The 20284-nt window shown below is 39.1% G+C and overlaps 1 protein-coding gene across 3 annotated transcripts in view; it reads right to left on the reverse strand.

The window, feature by feature from the left end:
• Positions 1-699: 699 nt before the first annotated feature.
• NRK (Nik related kinase) overlaps positions 700-20284 on the reverse strand; it is a 94573-nt gene continuing 74988 nt past the window's right edge. For all 3 annotated transcript variants that reach the window (XM_050310235.1, XM_050310236.1, XM_050310233.1), the window contains exons 26-31: positions 19134-19268; positions 17257-17357; positions 16565-16714; positions 13427-13586; positions 5251-5390; positions 700-4465 (exon numbers count right to left, since the gene is read on the reverse strand). In XM_050310235.1, the coding sequence (XP_050166192.1) occupies positions 4382-4465; positions 5251-5390; positions 13427-13586; positions 16565-16714; positions 17257-17357; positions 19134-19268 (770 nt within the window). In that variant the 3' untranslated portion in view covers positions 700-4381. The remainder of the gene's footprint in view (positions 4466-5250; positions 5391-13426; positions 13587-16564; positions 16715-17256; positions 17358-19133; positions 19269-20284) is intronic.

Here is a 20284-nt window from a genome sequence, read left to right on the forward strand (position 1 = left end):
CATTTTAGGGGATTACCCAGCTGACATCCCCTTGCCCTTGAATCAGCTCTATGCACTTTAAAAAGCAGTTTAAGAAAGTGGTGGGCTATCAGCAGGAAGATCTCTTACACTTTTGGTGTGTGGAACCTTGATACATTGTGCAGGTTTTAGAATCTATAGAAGACTTTTATACAGACTGCAGGTTTGCTTATGCTTCATTTAACTTAAATACAGCTGTCTAAACATGGAACTGAATTTGTAAACCAGTTTTTATGATGGTCTTCGGAGAAACAATTTCATTCCAGACCAATCTGACACCATGAAACAAAGTACTTTTAAATGTAAAACAAACTAGTTCTTGTAGCATCAATGACTGCAAGATGTGATTTTGGTCTAGTTCCACTGCCCTCATCCCACCGGGTATTTGTGCAAAGAGATAGGTGGATGCACAGAAATTAACCTGTGAAGCTCAGCACTGTCCGTCACCATTACCAGCACTCTGTCTAGTCTGGAACTCACACTGTCACCTCGACATCTTTATCCACTGCAAGGAAATATATTAATTTTGTCCCCACAGGCAGATACTGATGTTTCCCTAAGAATAGTGAATGGATTTGGAAAACAATAACAAAGGTTTCTAGGAAAACAATAACAAAGGTTTCTAGGATTTTTACAAGAGCTTATGTCACTATAACAGAATCTTTACAAGCATGATACTAGTTTTGATTTTCAGAGTATTTTTATTACCATTTCAGTTGTACAATTTCAGCATTAGGAAACAATACATAATATACAGTACATGGCTTGCGTTGTTCCCAGGTTTTAAAGTTATGTGTCAAGGTTCAGGCTGCAGAATAGAGTTCACCATTCCTAAAATGAAAGTAGGCACATACATACAGTTCTAACAGCGCAATCCTGTGTGGCAAATACAACATTAGGAGCACCACCTGCCATTAGGACACCGCATGTACCAAAGGATTACTGACACGGATCCTTAACGTTCTGCTCTGCTGCCTGTGTAGCACTTGTTCATGTCAAATTGACATCACTAGAAAAACACATTAGGCAGTTCACTCCTTGGTTTCAAAAGTTAGTGAAACACCTCACAAAATGAAGCTACAAATCTGATACACATTTTGCATAGTTAAATTTATGTCTGGATAAACTTAGATCACTGGATTTTTGTTTTCTTCTGGCCTTTGTACTTTTGCTTCAAGCTGAACAGTTATTCAAAACACTCTCATTCAGTGTCCCCCAGTCACTCCAGATACCTTTCCATTTCTTTGGCTGCTCTCTTTTCCTTAACACTTTAATCTTAACCTTTTGTATTCCTCCTACAGCAATATGCTGAGCCAGGCATCCTCCCCCTTGGCTACTCCTATTTATTTTTCTTCAGCTTTTCCCCCCTCTTCCTCTTCAGTCACTTCCACTCTCTTCTGTTACTCTTCTCAACATCTCTGGGCTCTTTCTTATCTTCAGCCATTCTGACTGTCTCTTGATAGACAATGCTATAGTCTTTTTGTTCCATCCAGTTGCTATTGCTATTTGCAATACCACTTCTAAATCCTTTAAAAAGCATTCACCTCTAAGGGCCTTGTTCTTTCCATATTTACACATGGGTATAAACCCCAAAAATTCCAACGGTTTTACATACTAAGTAGAAGATGAAAATCCAACCCATTGCCTTGAACTGTAGCTGGAAAGAAGAGAGAGCTAACAGAGGGAAACAGAATGAAAAATTAAAATTCCAATGTAATAGTGTACACTCCCTCTCTTGAACTTGGGGTTGTTTGTTTTTTCCCCTCTTGGTATGGAGTTAAACATCTCCACAGTGTGTCAACTTACTGTCACAATTTTCTGTTACAATAATCTTAAACAAGTTCGATGACATTTGCTTCTTTGATACGGGTTGTTGTTCTAAATTTCCACTGTTCTCTGCTAAATTCTGTTTAACTAGCATCAGGAAAAAAAAAATCAGCCTTCTACCTGTTGACACCAGAACAGGGGAGGGAAAATATTCAGATGCATCCCCTGTAATGCAGAGGCTGCTGAGATAAGCACACTTAAAAATATTATATTATAGGACAGCCTGGATCACTTGATTGCTGATAGCACAAACAGTTTTGCAAGCAAGTTTTGCACACCTACTGTGTGCAAAATGAAAGCTGTTCTTCCTTCACAGTCTCTCAGACTCTTAAGTCAAAAGCAACAAAGTTGTATTTCTGATTGTCTGCAACTTTGTTTTTGTTTTTGTTTTTTTCCCTATAATTGTAACTTTCATCTCTGTTTCTGTTACAGGTTTGGGCTTGTTTGGTTGGTTTTTTTGTTTGTTTGTTGGTTTGTTTTGTTTTTGTTGTTTGTTGTTTGTTCTGTGAAAGCTGAACTAAACAAGCCCATGTTCAGTAGCATAAGAAGCCAAGCCAGGTTTTGCTCGTTTGCCTCAGCCCTGGCACTAGGTAGGAACATCACTACAGTCAGACAGAGCTCCTGTTGTCACACAGCTCTGCCAGAGCACAGTTGCCATTCAGATTTCAAGTCTCCTCACAAGCCGATTACTTACTTACATTAAGAACCACACTGGGTATTTAACTGCAGATTTTTTAAGTATGGCTTTAGGCTTATTTTTCTGTTAGTTAAACATTTAAAAGGAAAATACTTTGTAAAAAAAAAACAACTATACATTTTGAGATAAGCTAGTGCCTGTGAACAGTGCGAGGTTAACAACTTTGGAAAGTGCAGTCCTCCACATCGCCAAAAATATAGACAGCGACAGCACAGACATCTCTTGACCTGCCTGCAGCAATTGAGGTGCCAACATGGGGAAGGGGAGAAGGGGTAATTAGCCCCTAGTTTGATTCTCTGCTGACATGTACAAGGATATGAGTTCTGAGCACCTGTCAGTCACTGCATGACTGCCAACACTAAGTGAACCTGTCGCACTGTACAGCACACCTACCAGTTTGAACAACTTCATCTCTGCCCTCCTTAGTCAACACAGAATCATCATCCTTGAGGTAGACAACCAAATATTCCAATACACTTTCCCTGCACCTTTCAGTATCAAATATTTCAAGTAAAAAATACCTATTTTCAAACACTGTAGCTAGTAGATTTCACTGTAGCCTACAGTATATCACCCATACTGTATCATGTCTGGAATGAGCTCTTTTGTGTTACATTTGATGCTTTACATTTTCAAAGCACATCCAAAAATCGGCTAAATGAGGATTGCATTAAACCCTACAATGTAATCATAGTATATGATTATATATAGTATATATATATTATATCTCTATAGTTTTATGGCCAAGTAATAAGCCCCTGAGAACAGAGTTTATGCAGAAACACTGGCACCAATAACACTAGTGGATGCAGCTTTATTTAGATGTAATTAGCATAGAAAGCACCTGGAATTATTTATATTTTCTATTTATAATAGATTAACTCTTTGGATAATTTCATAACTATATTAAGAATACATTTGTTAATCTTAACATCCATTGCAGAAAGATTATATTTACACACAAATACACAAAGACTTGATGTGAAAGACCAAAAAGGAAGAAAAGAAGGTGCCTGATCTTGTGCCCCTATATATATACATGGGTAGTGCCTTTAAATCAACTCGTATGAGTGTGGGTCCCAGGTGTGGATAAAAATTATAGGTTCTGGTTCATAATGCTTTATGCATCTATTATTTTGACAAACTACTATTTAAACTGTTTTTACAAATACATTCTACAGTAACTGTGTCTATGGGCTCAGGCATCCAGCCCTGAGAGAAACACAAAGTCTGCATTTGTAAACCCCCCCCCAACATGTTCAGAATTAACTGTTTTTACAACTCTGCACTGAAACACACCTGTCCACCCAGCACAGGGGACGATCCCTCCAGTGTCCCAGTCTGGGACCCACCAGGAACAGTTGCTTTTTATTATAAGACTTGGACAAGTGAGTCTTGGCGAAACAGTAACAGCTTGCTTGAAATGCAAAACAAGCCAAAACGCAACTCAAAATAGATTCAAATTGTGTTTTTATATCTATCTGCAAATGTTGCTGTCCAAAAAAGAGACTTCAGTTCAAGATAACAACATTACATTATCTGTGAAAATGAAACCATACACTTTTCAGAGTACAGGAGCTTCTTATATTGGCTGCATTCTTCATTAAAGTCTCCTAATACAATCTTGGTTTGCAACATACTTTAGAAAACAAACTAAACATGTTTGTAATACTTTGACAGGAAAGTGGAATTCTTTCCAGACTGAAAGAATATGAATTTTGATAAGTCAGTAATGACAACATTTTTGTAGGTAAAAAGTGCAAATTTCTGTATATTACCTCTAAGACTTTTACACTGCTACCTACGGGGAATTTCAAAGTGTCCTTCTTTTGATGTGCTTTACCAGTTGAATAGTACATTTTGACCAAGAGTCATAAAGTATATTTGACTGCTCCCTCCTGACTGCACAGATGCAAAGAACACCTTGAAGGGGGAAAAAAAAGGAAGAAAAAATTATGCTACTGTCAGTTTACATTTATGAGAATATTTTTACTCATATAGGAAGTTTGATAGAATGCCACAGTCCTAAATACAAGGATATATGGATATCACAAATCAATTTTAATCCCATGAGAAACTTCTTAAAGTGAAACTCTACTTGTCGTACAACTGGATTTTTAAAAATATATATTTCTTTTCTAATTTGAAAAGACACAAGAGAGCATTTAAAAATAATCTAAACAGTTTGGGGGCCCCAGTTTTCTAAATATGACAGTGGGATTAAGGTTTCAGAGAACATTTATCATAATTGCTATATACAAGAAATCATACTTGATTATCCATACTTTGGTGTCTGCAATTAAGAGTGTTGTGGGTTTTTTTTCCCCACGATGGCTGCTCTGAACTGCCTGTAATTTCAGTAGCCTAGGAGAGGCAGTCCTGTAGCTGGGTGTTTTTGGGGCTGACTCACCAGCCCTCCACACTATACCTGTGATGTGGCCAGTTAGCAATGTCTGTGTTTGTTATCACCTCTGATAGCAGTGAAGGCTGGGTGGAATTGGGAGTTCTAACAGAGCTCGTGGTGGGAAAGTGCAGAATAACCATAGAGAGGGCTTTTGGGATCAGTGACTACATTGGCTTTGAATGGGGAAGTTATACTAAGGTAAGAAATAACCAATAACAAAGTTACAAAAATTAACTGGTCTTAGTGTCATAGTCAGCTATTATTCATTTTTGCTAAATCACCACACTCCTAGTAATCTCTGTACCTTGTCATTTCTTTCACATAGAAATTTTAGCTTCTGTGCTTTCTTGTGCATAAATACTCCTTCCAGATTTCCTGTCTCCACAGAGCGTAGTTCAATGGCTTTCTCTCCCCAGCCCATGACCTGATTAGATTGAAGGTAAGCTAAAAGAAAAGAGAAAAAAATAATTTATATTCTTTAACAACTGAAAGATTCTTGCCTCTTTTATATCAATATGGATCTGATGCATTTCTCTTTGATAACAATATATTCTGATTATTTGTATTTGAAATTTACACAAAAAGCCATGGGGATAGTAACTAAATTTCAGTTTCTCCTCTCAGACTTATTCTGGACTCTAGACATAAATCTTAACTACTGTTGTACACCTTAGATTCACAAAAGGTTGAAGGAAACCTCCGAAGGGCATCTTTTTTAGCCCCCGGCCCCAAAGCAGGGCCAAATTAGATGGCGCTACTCAGGACCTTGTCAGGACATGTTTTGATGGATATCTCACAACCTCTCCAAGACACTGCTGCAACGCATCATCAATTTCAATCTTAAAAACTTTGTCCTAATACCTAATATGATTTTTTCTTGGTGCAACTTGTGCTCATTTTTGCCTCAGCCTTTCAATATCCAAGAAGAGTCTTGACTGTCTTCTCTGTACCCATCAGGTACAGAGACTGTTCTCTGTCACCATTAGGAAGCTCGGTTTGTATTTACTATGAAGTTCAGCTTAGTCTGAAACCTAAATACTTTAGAATTTGACACTATACCATGATTAATTATGTGTCCTTAGCTACTGTCTTCCTATCACTTGGTTACATGCAGTATCTCCAAAACCAAAAGAAGATTCTCCAGCACTGTGGAAGCTTACTATGATACTTCCTTTAAAGCTGGCAATAAGAAACTGGAATAGCAATGAAGGAGTTAACACCACAAATTTCAAATTAGGCACAGTTTCAGTGAAAGCTCTCTGATTAGTGCATCTATGGGCTTCCAAGGTAAAATCACATTATTTATGCTCTATTGGTAGTCAATGCTAAGAAATTGTTCTTCTTGCTCAACTATCAACTGTTATTTCATTAGCCTGAGAATCCTGGTGCTCTGAAATGATGTAAAGGGAACGTGGGCACTGGACTGGGTTTAGCTTCAGTGGACAGGGCTTGCCTGCCCTACATTACTAGTGTGAGCAATGTCTGTCTCATAAAACCTTCCATGTTGCTTTATGTTTTTGTCTAAAAATTAAACTTTCAGCACAGACTGATACAGGAAGCGACAGCCCATGATCCTACTTGGAGAATGACAGCAGAAAATAAAGACAATATGCCTGAGTGTCTGTATATACTTCTTTTAGCAGTGTTGATTTAAGATTAACTTGGAAACTTTGATTTATAATTGTTGCTAAAGCAAGTGTATGAAAGTCATACCTCCTTGGAAACGTGTGTTTTGGCTACAATTTTTTGATTTTAGTTTCCTCAAATTCTATGAATTTGCTCTAAATCTGTTCAGATGACTTTCTTTTCAGTTACTGATTGTGCACACTGAAGGCTCCCTGTCACAAGAGCTGAGAGCAAAATAATTCTTTCCCAGTATCCCAGTCATGAGGAAAGGGGAAGAAACCAACCTGTTTTAAAAGCAAAGCAGCAGTGAGCAATTGAGGGTAAGTGGCAAAAGAGGAGGGGTATTTTCTAAAACTCAAACACATGAAATCAATACATTTTTAAATCTTTTCAGTTCTTAGGCTGTACAACAGGGCATCACTGCTGTAGGCTGTGAGGGTGTCATTAACATTTCTGAACCACTGCAGCAGTAGCAGGGTGAGCCCCAGGGCAGCACCCAGTGAAGTCAGTATCTGAAAAGGTAAGCCCAGACCACACATAAAGTGAAGAAGATAAAAATGATACAATACTCAGACTTCTACTATTTTTTTTTTTTTTTTTTAACTGACAGCACATTAACCTCTTCAAACTTGGCTTTTGAAACAACAGAGGCAGAGGCACAGTACGATTCTGGGGGGTGGGACAGCAAGGCAGGTGCATATATATAAACAGCATGGAAGCATCCTGTGGCTACACTGTGTAGTACAGGTCAGATAGGTTTAGCAACAAAGACTTAATCCACTCCTAAGTCTCCTGATCTTTTCCACTACATGAAATCTGCACTTCAGGCGTCAGTATGCTGTGTCTGTATCAGCTATATCTGTGCCGTTGGCAGATTTCAATCTGATAGCTTCCTTTCAGCTCCCAGTAACCACTTCATTAGGCTCTGCTGCAACCTCTAGGTCATTTGGGATAGAAAGCCTGGATGACTGGACCGCTGCTGCTGTGTTCAGAAGAGACCTGACCTCCAAGCAGTATTACAATAGGAACATAATAAACCAGATACACCAAGTTCAGCCCATATGCTCTGCTGGTTGGCCAATGTACTGAGAACTTGTCAACTGACAACAGCTGATTTAAGTACAAATAGAATAAAAACCTCAGTCTTGTAGCAGAATAAAAAAATTCTCAGATTTCATTTGTGAAACAACTTGCCAACAAAATGGCTCCATTTGCAGGGTTGTCCAGTTATAAGAATTTAACTATACATGGAGATTAATTTGGAGGATAGCAGTCTATGAATTCAAAGTTTAATACCAAGTCTTGATAATCTTCCCATGTGGGAACACTTTAGAGGTGTTTGATGTGAGATGAACTGAGAGCAGATATTCAAAGTTGTCTTCTTATGGAACAATAGCTGCTATACTACAAGCAACTCGGGAATAGTTACTTTGAGTCCACTATTCACCTTGATAAGCTTTAGATAAAAATGTCCTGTGCTTCTAGCTGGCAACATACACAGGTGCTTATACTACAGATGGTACAGGTTTTTAGCAATCCTAGACTTCACAGCCACTCTGATCCTTTGCACAGTAACTAAGCAGAACAGGCATATACTGACTCAGAATGATGTTCCAGTAGCTGTTTAACCTACTGGAATAAAGTTATTCAGAGTTCCCTGAAGCTCCTCTGCTTCACCCAGGTTACCGTGTATATTAAAAGACCTCCAACTGCGCATGAACTGTGGCTCTTGCTACACGATTTACCCCAGCAGTACAACTTGGACATCAAAGAATACATGCCAGAAAGCTAGTGTAGCAAAGTGAGCTCAAAATCAGTTTCTTATAATGGTGAAAGCAATAGCAATGCTCTGAACTTGTGCAAGACTTGGTATTTCCTGTTTACCCTGTGTATTGAGTAGAGCCAGGGAGTGCCTGTTTCAAGGGAAAATGGTAGAGGGAGATAGGAAAGGTTAAAGAAATCACTGAGCCATATTGGATCCATTAACTTCTATGAAGTGTCACTGACATGAGCTACTGATCTCACACCAGTCTCTCACTGAGACAAGTGCACTTGGTACCAGAGAAGCCAGGTACTGTTACAATCTCACATCCCTTCTTAACCTTTTTTAAAATGTTTGTCTTTTAAAAAAATCCCTTTCTGATCTCACGCACTGAATTTGGCTCACTGCCCTGTAAGCAGTTATTCCCAACTGACCTCTGCATGAGAGCAGAATCAGGCCAGCTTTCAGCAAAGTATCATAAAACTGGGCTTTTCTGATTAGTGTTACAAAAATAGGGCAGGAAAGGACCTTAATGCACCTTTTCTTCCATCCATATCTCTGTACCACATCAGTATCACTGGTGACAGTTGTTTGTTTAACCTGACCTTAAAGACCTCCGGTGATGGAGACTGCAAAAATTCCCCAGGCAACTGATTCCAGATAAACCAAAAAATTTTTAAAATGAAGAAACAGAACATGATTTAAAAGAATCTGACCCACTTCTGTGTGTCTGAGTCACAATATCAAACTCCACTCCAGGGTGGAAGAAAGTGTACACTGCTTTACTGAATACCTTTTTGGAGACAGCCAGTATGTGCACAGGTGAAACTCAATGCAAAAAAGCCACTGAATTTTGCTTTCTATACAGGTTTGTGAAAATTGCTTCAGGGAAGTGTGGAGCTGGGCAGCACACACAGAGGAGAATATCCAGTGATGAATTTGGTGACAGTAAAAGGTACCATCTACTGCTGAGTACACTGCTGTAGAACCCTTCTTTGGCCTTTTAGTCAAACCCTCTTTTACTAAACAAGAGATGCTAGAGAGTCAAAATAAAGAAGGAAAAAAAGCTAAGGCTGAATAAAGTTAGACAAATTAAGAAATTGGCCCTGGAAGGCCGGTGTTTTCCTGCTGTACATTTTGGTTCAGGAAAAAGGCCTAAAATACAGTAGAAGTGATACCCCAACCCAGAAATGCATCTGGGGTGGCCATCTGCTTGTTTGAATGGCTTTTGCTGTTCCCTTGGGGAAGAGCATCCAGGAGATCTGACCAACATCAATCACTACGATACGAGCAGGCGTGTTCTATGCACAAGCTGGACAGTAACTCTTTCAAGAACTGGTGAGTATGGTGGTAGAACACTGAGGCAGTAATCCTACCACCTTCTGGTAACGCTTTCTCTTTCTCTCCATAGTATCCTTTTTGCTTCTAATATGTACACAGAAAACGAAATAAGGGCTTTTACTGCTTCCACACTCTGGGAATATCCAGATTTGTGTCAAACCTCTAAGATTACATACTGTAAATAATTTATTACTCACACGAAAGGGCAAAAGTGCTCCCCAATCTTATTAACTTGATGTTTCTTAAAGCCTTTTTTAATCCTGTTTTATAGAAAGAAAATATTACATCTATATTTATATTTAGCCCTACATATGTGAAGTATCTTTCAGCTTAAACATAGAATACTTCTACAATTTTAATTTCCCATGGGATTTGAACTTCCTCTCTCCGATTTCTTATTAAAAGATCGGTCACAGAGGTCCCAACTTTAAGCCTATGAGTAAGTTATATTTAGATTCTCTGCCCTAAATCCATTGATTATAATACAAACTATTTTTTACTTTTTGTATCAAAATATTCTCACAAACTAAAAAAGTTTTCTTTCAAAATACTTGTTTAAAGAAATCAAGAAATGAGCAAAGGATGACTACAGAGCACCCTGAGGTTAACACAAGACCCTTTTATCTCTGCAACACAGAGTGAAAATTTTGAGCTAAGCTCATACAGACTTCAGGAGGTCTGAAATGGGTCTGGAAATGTCCACCAGGAAAACAAGATCTTTTAAGAAACTGCCAAGTTTCCCCTAAGCTGGGCCATGCAAATAACATTTAATTCACCCTTCTGTCATAATAGTTAATGTTTCTGTCTGGAGCCAAGAATATCAAAAGATTAAGAAAATTAATAGGAGTTAGTGGGAAAATTATTTTAATAACAGTTAACGGAGGTTCTTGTTTAAAGTTTGAGTTGTGTGTTGAGTTATAGGTTGGGTTAGTTTTTAGTGGAAATGTGATTCCAATCAGAAGTCAAATTTGTTTTGTACCACATCACAAAGATTGACAGCTTCTGTTCCAATGAACTCCATTTCTGAGATCCAGAAGTGCTGCAGCAGCAGCAGAAACACAAGTGGTCTCAAGGTAACATACTGGAAAACGTTCAAATGACAACTAAGAGGGGCTATGTGGAGACTGCCCTTCAACTGTGGAATCTGACAAAGTATAAGCAATGACAGAGACAGATGGATGGAGACTGACACCATTCCTTCCAGAGAACGTCCACAATCTTGCTTTCTGAGCACTAGGAGAAGTTCTCCAAAGAACTGGCTGTTTATTCTCCTCTCCTAACCTTATACATCCAAATTCATCAATTCATCCTCTGCTTCCTCAGCAAGATGTTTCATTATACCTCTCCTAGCTTCCTGTCCTAGGAGAGGCACCACCTTCCCACCTGATGGTGCCCATTTCTCTGGACTGACTACAGTGAAAATCTAAACTATTCATACAGACAAGCTTCTGTATCCAGTAAGGATTCATCCAGACAGGATGCCACTCTCAGAAGCATCTTCTCCATTCCTTCTATTAAGATGTTATCAACCTTGAGAAATTGAGAATATCAGGCCTAGACAGATGTATACCAAAGGATGTTTAAATTAGAGTAATTAACTGATATAAAAGATCACATTCAGTTGGTTGTAAGTGGTGATGCTTAATTCACTTCAGTGCCAGCTGAGAACGTGCAAGGAAACTTCTACTGAAGGCAGTGTGATTCCCAGGCTGCAATACTGCTTTACAAGCCTCTTGTATCTGTGGGTTTCATGAGTGAGTACTTACAGCAACTTTAGGAAGAAGGACTTAAGCTCTCCCTGGTCCACTTCTGAGGCATTCACTAGATTAAGTGCAAAAGCTTTGAAAGAAATCAGTGCTCAGTGACACAAACTGCAGATTTCCAAGAAGCAGTCTTAGATCTACGCAACCCTTCTTGCGTAATCCCCCTTTCTAAAGCAGGATGTAAGAAAGCCCTTTGTTCCTGATCTCTCATCTGTCTTAGAAACACACTCTCTAGTAACAATGACTGTTTAGAGCATGGCAATAGTAAGGATAATACAATTAGGAAAGTTACAATACAAAACCAATTACACATAACATCCATGGTTTAAAAAGTATTAAATATACGATTAGGGTTAATCTCTGACAGGACACTTATATAAATGCAGCTGATTTTAAAATTGTTTCTTCCCAAGACAGAAAAAAGGACTTCTAACTCATGAAGTACTTATGGGAAAACAAAGGAGAGGCTTTCAGTGAAAATTTATGAATTAGTTATTAACTTAGCTATTTATGAAAATCACATAACATATATGTGCACCATAGGGTGAATAAGACACTGCAGTTCCAAGAAAATGTTCATGTTAAGTAAGCCTGCTACTTTTAGGAAGGCATAAGCACATCTCATAACAACATGCTTCTTGAAAGCTTCTATCTCTTTCAGGCTGATTCATCAGTCCAGCATCCAATTACATCAATACTTCTTACTAAAACTCTTCTTTCCCTGGCTGAAGAATTGTTTTTTCATTATCAATTATTTCTTATGGTGTTTCTAACATTAATTCAGAGGGGGATGTAAAATTTCAACATATCAAAGACCATTAGATATTCCTATGAAAAACACAGAATTGATATATCTTGATATATTTTGATGATGCCCTGAAGCTCTGAATCAGCCCAATCAAATATGGGCTGAAAATGGGAGCTAGGGCTGTTAGTGACAGGAAGAAAGCACTGTACAGGTCTATAACCTTATACCCGTGGTTTGAAACTGCAGCAGTTTTGCAGCATAATGTTATTGAAATGATGCAAAAAAATCAGTTGTCTTGTAGTGATCTGTGTTCCAGAGGAGGGTTTCCTGCCCTCAGCACTGTTGAAAACCTTCCTCAAATGTCAAACCTGGCATTTACTCAAGGGTGTTATTCTACTGATTTTAATGGGCTTTTCCTAAAACTACTCAGCTAGAAATGAAAGGAGAAAGGTGAACATCCTTGATTTTCACTCTGGCATCCAGCTTCTTCAAAGCTAACACCATGCTTCTGTACAGTCTAAGTGTCTTGGGCTTGTTTTGTTTATTGGCATGTTTGTTTTAAAATGCAAAAGAACAGGAGGGAGACAAATTAAAAGTAACAAGTAATAAAAACAAAAATCTGCCTGTGTTGTTCTTGGTTTTCCCCATAGTGTTAGCTTGAAGCCCTCTGGGGAAGGTGAAACAAACAGTTGTCCTGGCTCCATTACAACCAGAATCTCCTCCTACCTAGACAACTGCAAGCACGAGGAGCTTGAGAATCTGTTATAAATACCCTGGGCTGGCAGCCCTGTGAATTTAAAGTGATAAAATTAAGGGGCCATTTGACAGCAGTTACAGATCTCTTCAGTAACTGACCTCTCTGTAGCTGTGAATTTGTACATAAAATGCTGTGAGCTATGAACAACCAAAGCACCTTTTCCCCCTCTGTAATTCACATAATTCTCTCTGTGAGAACTGGTGGCAAGCTGCATCGCCAGTGAAGTTCATCTGTATAGTCAAAGTGTGATGCAATAAACAGCGTGGCAGGAATACAGACTGTGATCCAAATGTGAAGCCCCTATTGCAATCATTGGCCATGTTAACACAAACATCCATAAATCTGTTTACTCTTTACACATCTGCTTTGCTCAGAAGTTGCTTTATGTGCCATACACTTTCACATGGATACAAACCTCATAAAGAAGTCAGGCTTCATGCAGCAGAATCTTGTATTTAATGAAGAGCTATTTTTCATACATACCTACAGATGCCGGCATTTCTCCCCACTGTAAAACAGTCTCCTTTGTGAAATGCCCATATATATCAATGTAGATGCCTTCATCTTCATAGGTGAGCAAAAGCTCCATTCCGCTGGTGTTCGGGAGGATGATAATGGCATGTGGGCGAATAGTCCCCTGGATCTAGAATCATATTTTACTAAGATTTATATCAGAACATGGACTGCAATTTTAGTGATGACATCAATCTAACTAGCTTGGCAGAGCAATAAAAACAACTGGTTCATGGAAAGTGAAAGAAACGCCTATTCCCAAAGGCTGAATAGTTTGCTAGTGAGCCTCTGAAACAGGCTTTCTTCCCTCCTCCCCCCTGAATATGACAGTAGGCTTGCAAACATATCAATGTTCAATATTTCACTTTAAATTTACCAATATTAATTGGTTTCAAGAAGCCATGGAGCCATTGAGACACAATAATATTTACTTAGTCACTCACAAAACACGTGCATAATATAAATAGAAGAAAAGTGAAATAAATTTGAATTCATAATTATTTCAGAAGATGGAGGAAGGACAGAAGCTTCCACATTCCAGGAGATCAGTGCTTTCACTTTCCATGATATTTCCCTATCCCCACTCACAAGTTAAAACCTGCAAATTTGACAATATTCACCTTGCTGTGAAAAGTTACCTGGACCTTTCAAATACGAGCCCCTCTCTGTCCTTCCCTTCCCAAATCCCTCACTACAAACAGTTCCCATTTAACTGCTGTTGGGCACACCTCTCTGCCAGCCACAGGAACAGTGCAATTCACTCACACGAATCTCTCCCAGAAGCCAACATGTCCCAAACAAAAGAACCCCACAAGAGTGGAGGTATACAACCATGAAGGTGGGATTTTATGGAAGCATTTTTAAAAGAAAAAGAGGACAGCCTTAAAAAACAGTAACAAAGCATTTCCTTGTTTAAAGCGCTACTCAAAACAGGATGTTAAATAGTAAATTAAACCACCACAATTAATATTTTTATAGGAAGCGGATGACTGGAGCTTTACATCATTCTCACAAGCCAGCCACACACAGAGATGTTTTTTTTCCTTCAAGCACAGACACTTAGCACACTGTGAGGGCACAACGAACAGTAAAAGAAGCACTGAAGCTGTACTTGCCAAACCGAATACACTCAGGCCAACCACTTGACTCCGTGCCTCCGCAACAACTATCCGTAACACTAGAACGGGTATCCAGAGCCGCAGAGCAATTTTAATGCGTTGCCTTGGGACTCGCATGAGCGATCGGAGCAGGTAAGAGATGAAGAAAGAGGTGGGGAACCAGGAAAAGAGGCTACCAGAAAGCAAGAGTATCTCAAGTCAGCCTGTTAAAAAGTCTGGGCTGTTGCCACCAAAAAGCTCCTTGAGAGAATTATCCAATTCTAGCAGATGCTCTTTAAAATGATAAAATACCAAAAAACATAGAGCCGCTGTAGCAGTCGATTTATTTCAGGTCTAAGACTCTAAAGGGAAAATGTATTTTTAGTACATGCTAACTTTTGGTTGAAGAGTGCACACAAATTCAGCCAGTCTTAGAGGTGCCCCACATATTCAGGGCAGTCACCTGGGAAATCTCTCTCATCAGGTACCTAATTGTATTTGCAGCCTGTTGAAAAAGCAAAGCCTCTAAGAAGGTTCACTTTTTTCTTTGCCTTTCTTCTCTTGGGCAATTATGCTAATGATCTCTTTGACAAGTCACTGTTCACCTTGGTCAAGCAACCCACTTCCAGAATGGCATGTAGGTACCACACTTCAATTTATAAACTGATGTGGATTTACCATAGTTGCATAGTTAAAGGTACTAACTGTCAGACTAAGTAAATCCTCTAACAATAAACCCTGTAACGGGACAAATATTAAGTTCCCTAAAAAAACCCCAACACAGAAATAAACAGTTCAAGCCTTTAGCAGGTGATTCAACAGTTGGAACAGCTAAAAAAGTCACTTCTCAATGAAGAGAAGTTTCTAAACTTAGTAGCCATCCTCAGACACTGTGCCCATCTGGAACACAGGTCTGACAGGATATAGAGGCTGTCACTTGCCAGGGCAGCAGGGTGATCAAGTGGCTTGCACAGGAGGCTTTTCATTGAAAACGTGGGACTGAGAGTGGAGAAAAGTTAAAAAATAAATGGATTCATGGCACAGGCTGCAACATGCAAATCTGGGATGAGATATCTTCAGATGTCCCAAGCGTAACTTTAGGACACGTGGCCTTGGGATGCAAGGAGACCATGGCACCTGGATGAGCTAACCCTCGGCCCCTGTGGAGCACTGTTGACTTCAGGGAGGTTTCCAAGTGTGCACAGAAGTTTCCTTGCCAGGAGCCTCCCATTAGACTGGAGCCAGTCTGGAATCTGCCACTTTACTGAATATAAGCCCCCAAAGTTTCTCTGGCTTTTGGGACTCATAGCTTTGAAAAGAACTATCTAGAACAGCTAAAAAATAAGCAAACAAGCAAACAAAAACATTAAAACCATAGCACAGACTTCATATTGGACAGCCCTGTGCCTTTCATTCACTTCTGAAGGGGAATTTGCTGCATTTGAGTTTAAGCAGCAATTTAGTGATCACCAATCACCTCCAACAGAGACACAATATGTACACATCAACCTCAAATCAACATTTTCATGCCAACTTCTTGACAATTTAACGAGAAAGTCTAGAGGAAAATGTAAAACTTCTGAATTTACAGACTGATTTATCAGGCAACTGAATGGTAAGAAGATCTGCAAATTTATTCAGTTCAAAGTTGGGTTTCTGCAAAGTCTGCACAGTGGTAGATTGTAAAAGTCAGCTAAATTCATGTAGATATTATTGTGTCTTTGACTGTTAAGTCCTCAGTTTCCAGGACAAATCGATTAGAAATAGTACTGTCCATGCAATAGGCTTTCTGATATTAAACCATTAAAACTGATATCCTAAATGTGATAAAAGCATTTTAACAATACTTCAGTGTTATAGAAGTATGAGAAAATTGGTTTTCTACTTAGCTGTCATACAGTAATTATTCTCTTATCCTGTCTTTTGAAAAACAGCACAACTCTTAACCTGATCATCATCAATATAGAGCCCAAAGAAAAAGGCAATAATGTTGTTTTTTGGATTATCTTACGTGTGTTGGAAGATACAGGTCATACACAGATCCAGAGTCCACATCAATAGCATGAAAGCCCACTACTGAGCCATATATAACCTTCAATCTCTGTCCATTTTCAACAGTCAGGTCAACTGATAGTGGTTTGTGATGAAGTGAGGTAAAGGACTGGAAAAAAGAAAAATATAACAGAAAAGCTGCTGGTTTACAGATCTACATATACAATCTTAAGAATTCTCAAAACTCAAAAGTTAGACAGCTATTTTTGTTAAATAGTAGGTTATATTTAAGGAGCTGAGTATCCATCATCCACTGAGTTGCAAGGACAGTTGGATAATTCACTTGTGGTTTGAAAAAGAAATCCAGATTCTAGAAATGAACTAGGCAAAAATTAGGCTGAGTACCATTTGAGTTCAATTTCATCCCTTCTGAGGGAAATCAGCATCAACTTTGTGAATTCAGACGTACATTTTGGCAAAGTACATGTGCTGCATTTGGCTGGGGCAGACACAAACAAGTTACATCTAACAATTGTGACAGTTTTATGCCTGCCATCTCCAATGTATGTCAAATGAGCTACATTTTCTTTAAAAGAATCCTCATTTTATCTTTAACTCGAATAAAAGTTATACAAAACAAAAAAACCCAAAGAGTGGATGAGAGACAGTGAGAGACACTGACAAATCTGAACCAAAGTGATTTTCACGTACCTTAAAAGCCATGAATTTGTGATAAGGCTTTGGAGCCCAAGCATAAACCTCCACTGAGTTTTTCAAAGCAATTACGAGGAATTTGATTCTCTCATATTTTACTGTAATACAAGAAGAACAATTCCTTAGATACCAGACAGACACTTAAATCAAAGGCCATCTCATCACATGAAATAATTTCAATGGATTACTTGTAGAGGTAGACATTATCCAGCAAGAAAGACTAATGCATTCAGGACATCAATGTTTAATACCACCAGTGACAATACCTTGACTGGAACCTATAGTTCATTTATTTTCAGTAAAGCCAAATGACTGTTAACAACATTTATATATTGCTTTTCATATAGCAATGCAAAAATAGTAATAAATCTTACTACTCAGAAAAAAAGGTCTTGACCCTGCATCTAAGCCAACCTACTTGATTTTTTAAGTGTAAACACACCCCAACAGCTGGTTATGAATAAGCTGCTGTTGGAGGACTGGTGGTTGTTGGCTGAACAATTCTGTAAGATTCTGCAGGATGAATTTTCATTTCACTGTTCCTCTGTGGGGTTAAATCCCCATGTGCCAGTGGGGGTGAAGGACTCGCAGTTTTCTGAGATGAGTAAGCATTTACAAGATGAGCAATTTCTCCACAACAATTAAGGTCATGTTGGGCCCATTGAGAACAAATGAAGAATCAGGCATTGAAAATTAAGGTTTCTTTGGCAGAGTAAAAACACAGTGTACAGAGACAAGCATTTGCTTTGGAAGCAGGATGTTATCTCACATAGGCAGAAAACAAAAAAACCAGCAAACTCCACCAAAATACAAACCAGCACATTCTTTTCCTCTTTTACCTGGAAAAATGGCCGCAAAGCCAAAGGTCAAGATACAAGAAGATTCACCAAGAGAAAAACAGCAGCAGTTGTGCTGTCAAAAAAACTAAGTGTGGCTTGTCATATGTAAACACAGAAGCTCCTACCAAATGCTTGCCTAATTTTAGGATAAGTATTTTGGTTTGTGTTTTTTTTTAATAACACAGCAAACCCAAAGATGACCAACTGAAGTGGAATATGTGGATGCTTAGCCGTAATCACAACTCAAGTAACAACACACATCTGTTTCACATTCTCTCTTGGGTTTAACCCCTGCCTCTTTTAAAGCCAAGAGAGCCAGCTGGCTCACATCTCCTGCACTCCTCTGTAGCATGGCTCTGTTTGACTTTGAAGGAAGTGTCAATTTCATATACTACCCTTCACCACAGCAAGACCTGCATCATAGTTCACACCCTCTCACACAGTTAAATGACAGAAACTATCACAACACTGATGCTCATCTTCAAGAATGAGCTGCCTGAAAGCCAAAGAAAAGCAAGATGGATCATTTCCAGTGTGCAAGTTTAAACAAAGGTATATTTGGGTCTTTCATGACCTAGAGAAAGGGATGAGCTGTAGCACATCCAGTCTGATCTACCTAAGGACATCCTATAAATACAATTCACTAGGACTTGAACTAGGTCCAGTTTCTTAGCAGTTACTCAGGGCCAGGAGGGAAGCTGAACAGCACAGAGGTGGAAAAACTAAGTCTAATTAAAACCCTAAGTAACTACAGAACAACTAAGCCGCTGACTGAGCACAGACCGTGGCTGGCACTCCTTCTTTCCAGTAGTCACAGGAAACAGCCATAACATCATCCGGTAACTGCTGCAAAAAGAGCTGCTACCTGGAATGACAGGGATCAAAGCATCTGCCATGTAAAACAAGGAGGCTTGAAAGAACAAGAGATATCCATAGCAATACAATCCCAAAACAATGCTGAACAAAAATGCTGCTGTCACAAGATGTGAAAAGATGATTAAGTACCTCTCCAAGTTAAAAACAGGAAATTCTTACCGACTTTGTAGTGCACACAGCCTTCCAGGTCACCCACGGACACCCAGCCCTGCCGCTTCTCCACCTCTGGATCATTGCGCAAAATTTTATTTCTCAGCCATGACAAGTAATAAACCCTCAACTTATTCTTCTTCCCTAGGGTTTGCAGAAAGAGACAGAAGGCTTTAACTCTCTGAACTATGAACTCTCCCCCACTTACAAACTGCCAGAGTTTTGTGACCTTGAGTGCAGCAGGTCTTTGTGCCTTGCCAAGGTGAGAGAACAGTCCAGTGGCACAAGAAGAAAGCCCTGTGTGATGGGGGAATGCAGAGGGGAACTGGCACATGAGCAGTCCTATGCCATGTGCACTTACCTTGTTCCTCAAGCTTCAAGATTTTCACACCTGACTAAAATTCTTCCCTTCTCTACAGACACAAGTATTATCAGAAACAATCACACTATCTGGCATTTACTCTGGAACACAGGCATGTCCTACAGTGGCCATTTTTAAAAAGTGTTTAATTTAGTTCTAATTAAATTACAATCTTCATTACAAGTAGCTATTTTTCTTTTGGATGGCTTTCCAGGTGAGAATTATTTTGTCATCTTTCATCTCAATTAAGTCTTTCTGTTGCTTTAGTTTGTAAGTCTGTATTGTCAACTGCAGCCTAGGACCACAGGTTAGTCTGAAGAGAAGGACTATGCACATCATCACTGGACCTGGCAATATGGGACAAAGAGCTCTCGCCATCGCCCACCACAGTGAGTCTGGACTGCAGACAAGGAGCTGCCATTCCCTGCTGGACCTACACACCTCTGACCTTGGTATGTGCTATGCACTCTTTGAGGTCACTCTCATCCATGGGGAATAAGGGCAGAGTCTAAGCTGTTTGCAGCAGAGGTTGAAGACCTGCATTTAACTTTACTTATTTAATGATATATTAACAGCATTGCATCTAGATGGTCATCATGACAGAAACAAGCTGAATGACAAACTATAACTTGCTGAGAATCAATCCATTTTAGGAATGAAACACTCTGTACTTCCCACAAACCATTTTACACATTAAGCAGGTAATGAATTGTTCCAAAGCCTCTCTGGAATGAGAGTGTAAATGTTAAAAATTCAGGAGAATTTTCCTATTAACAAGAATAACTGTCCTGTGATTTTC

This window comes from Myiozetetes cayanensis, unplaced genomic scaffold, assembly GCF_022539395.1.
Source record: "Myiozetetes cayanensis isolate MyiCay16 unplaced genomic scaffold, myiCay2020 scf15, whole genome shotgun sequence".
Classification (NCBI taxonomy): Eukaryota; Metazoa; Chordata; class Aves; order Passeriformes; family Tyrannidae; genus Myiozetetes; species Myiozetetes cayanensis.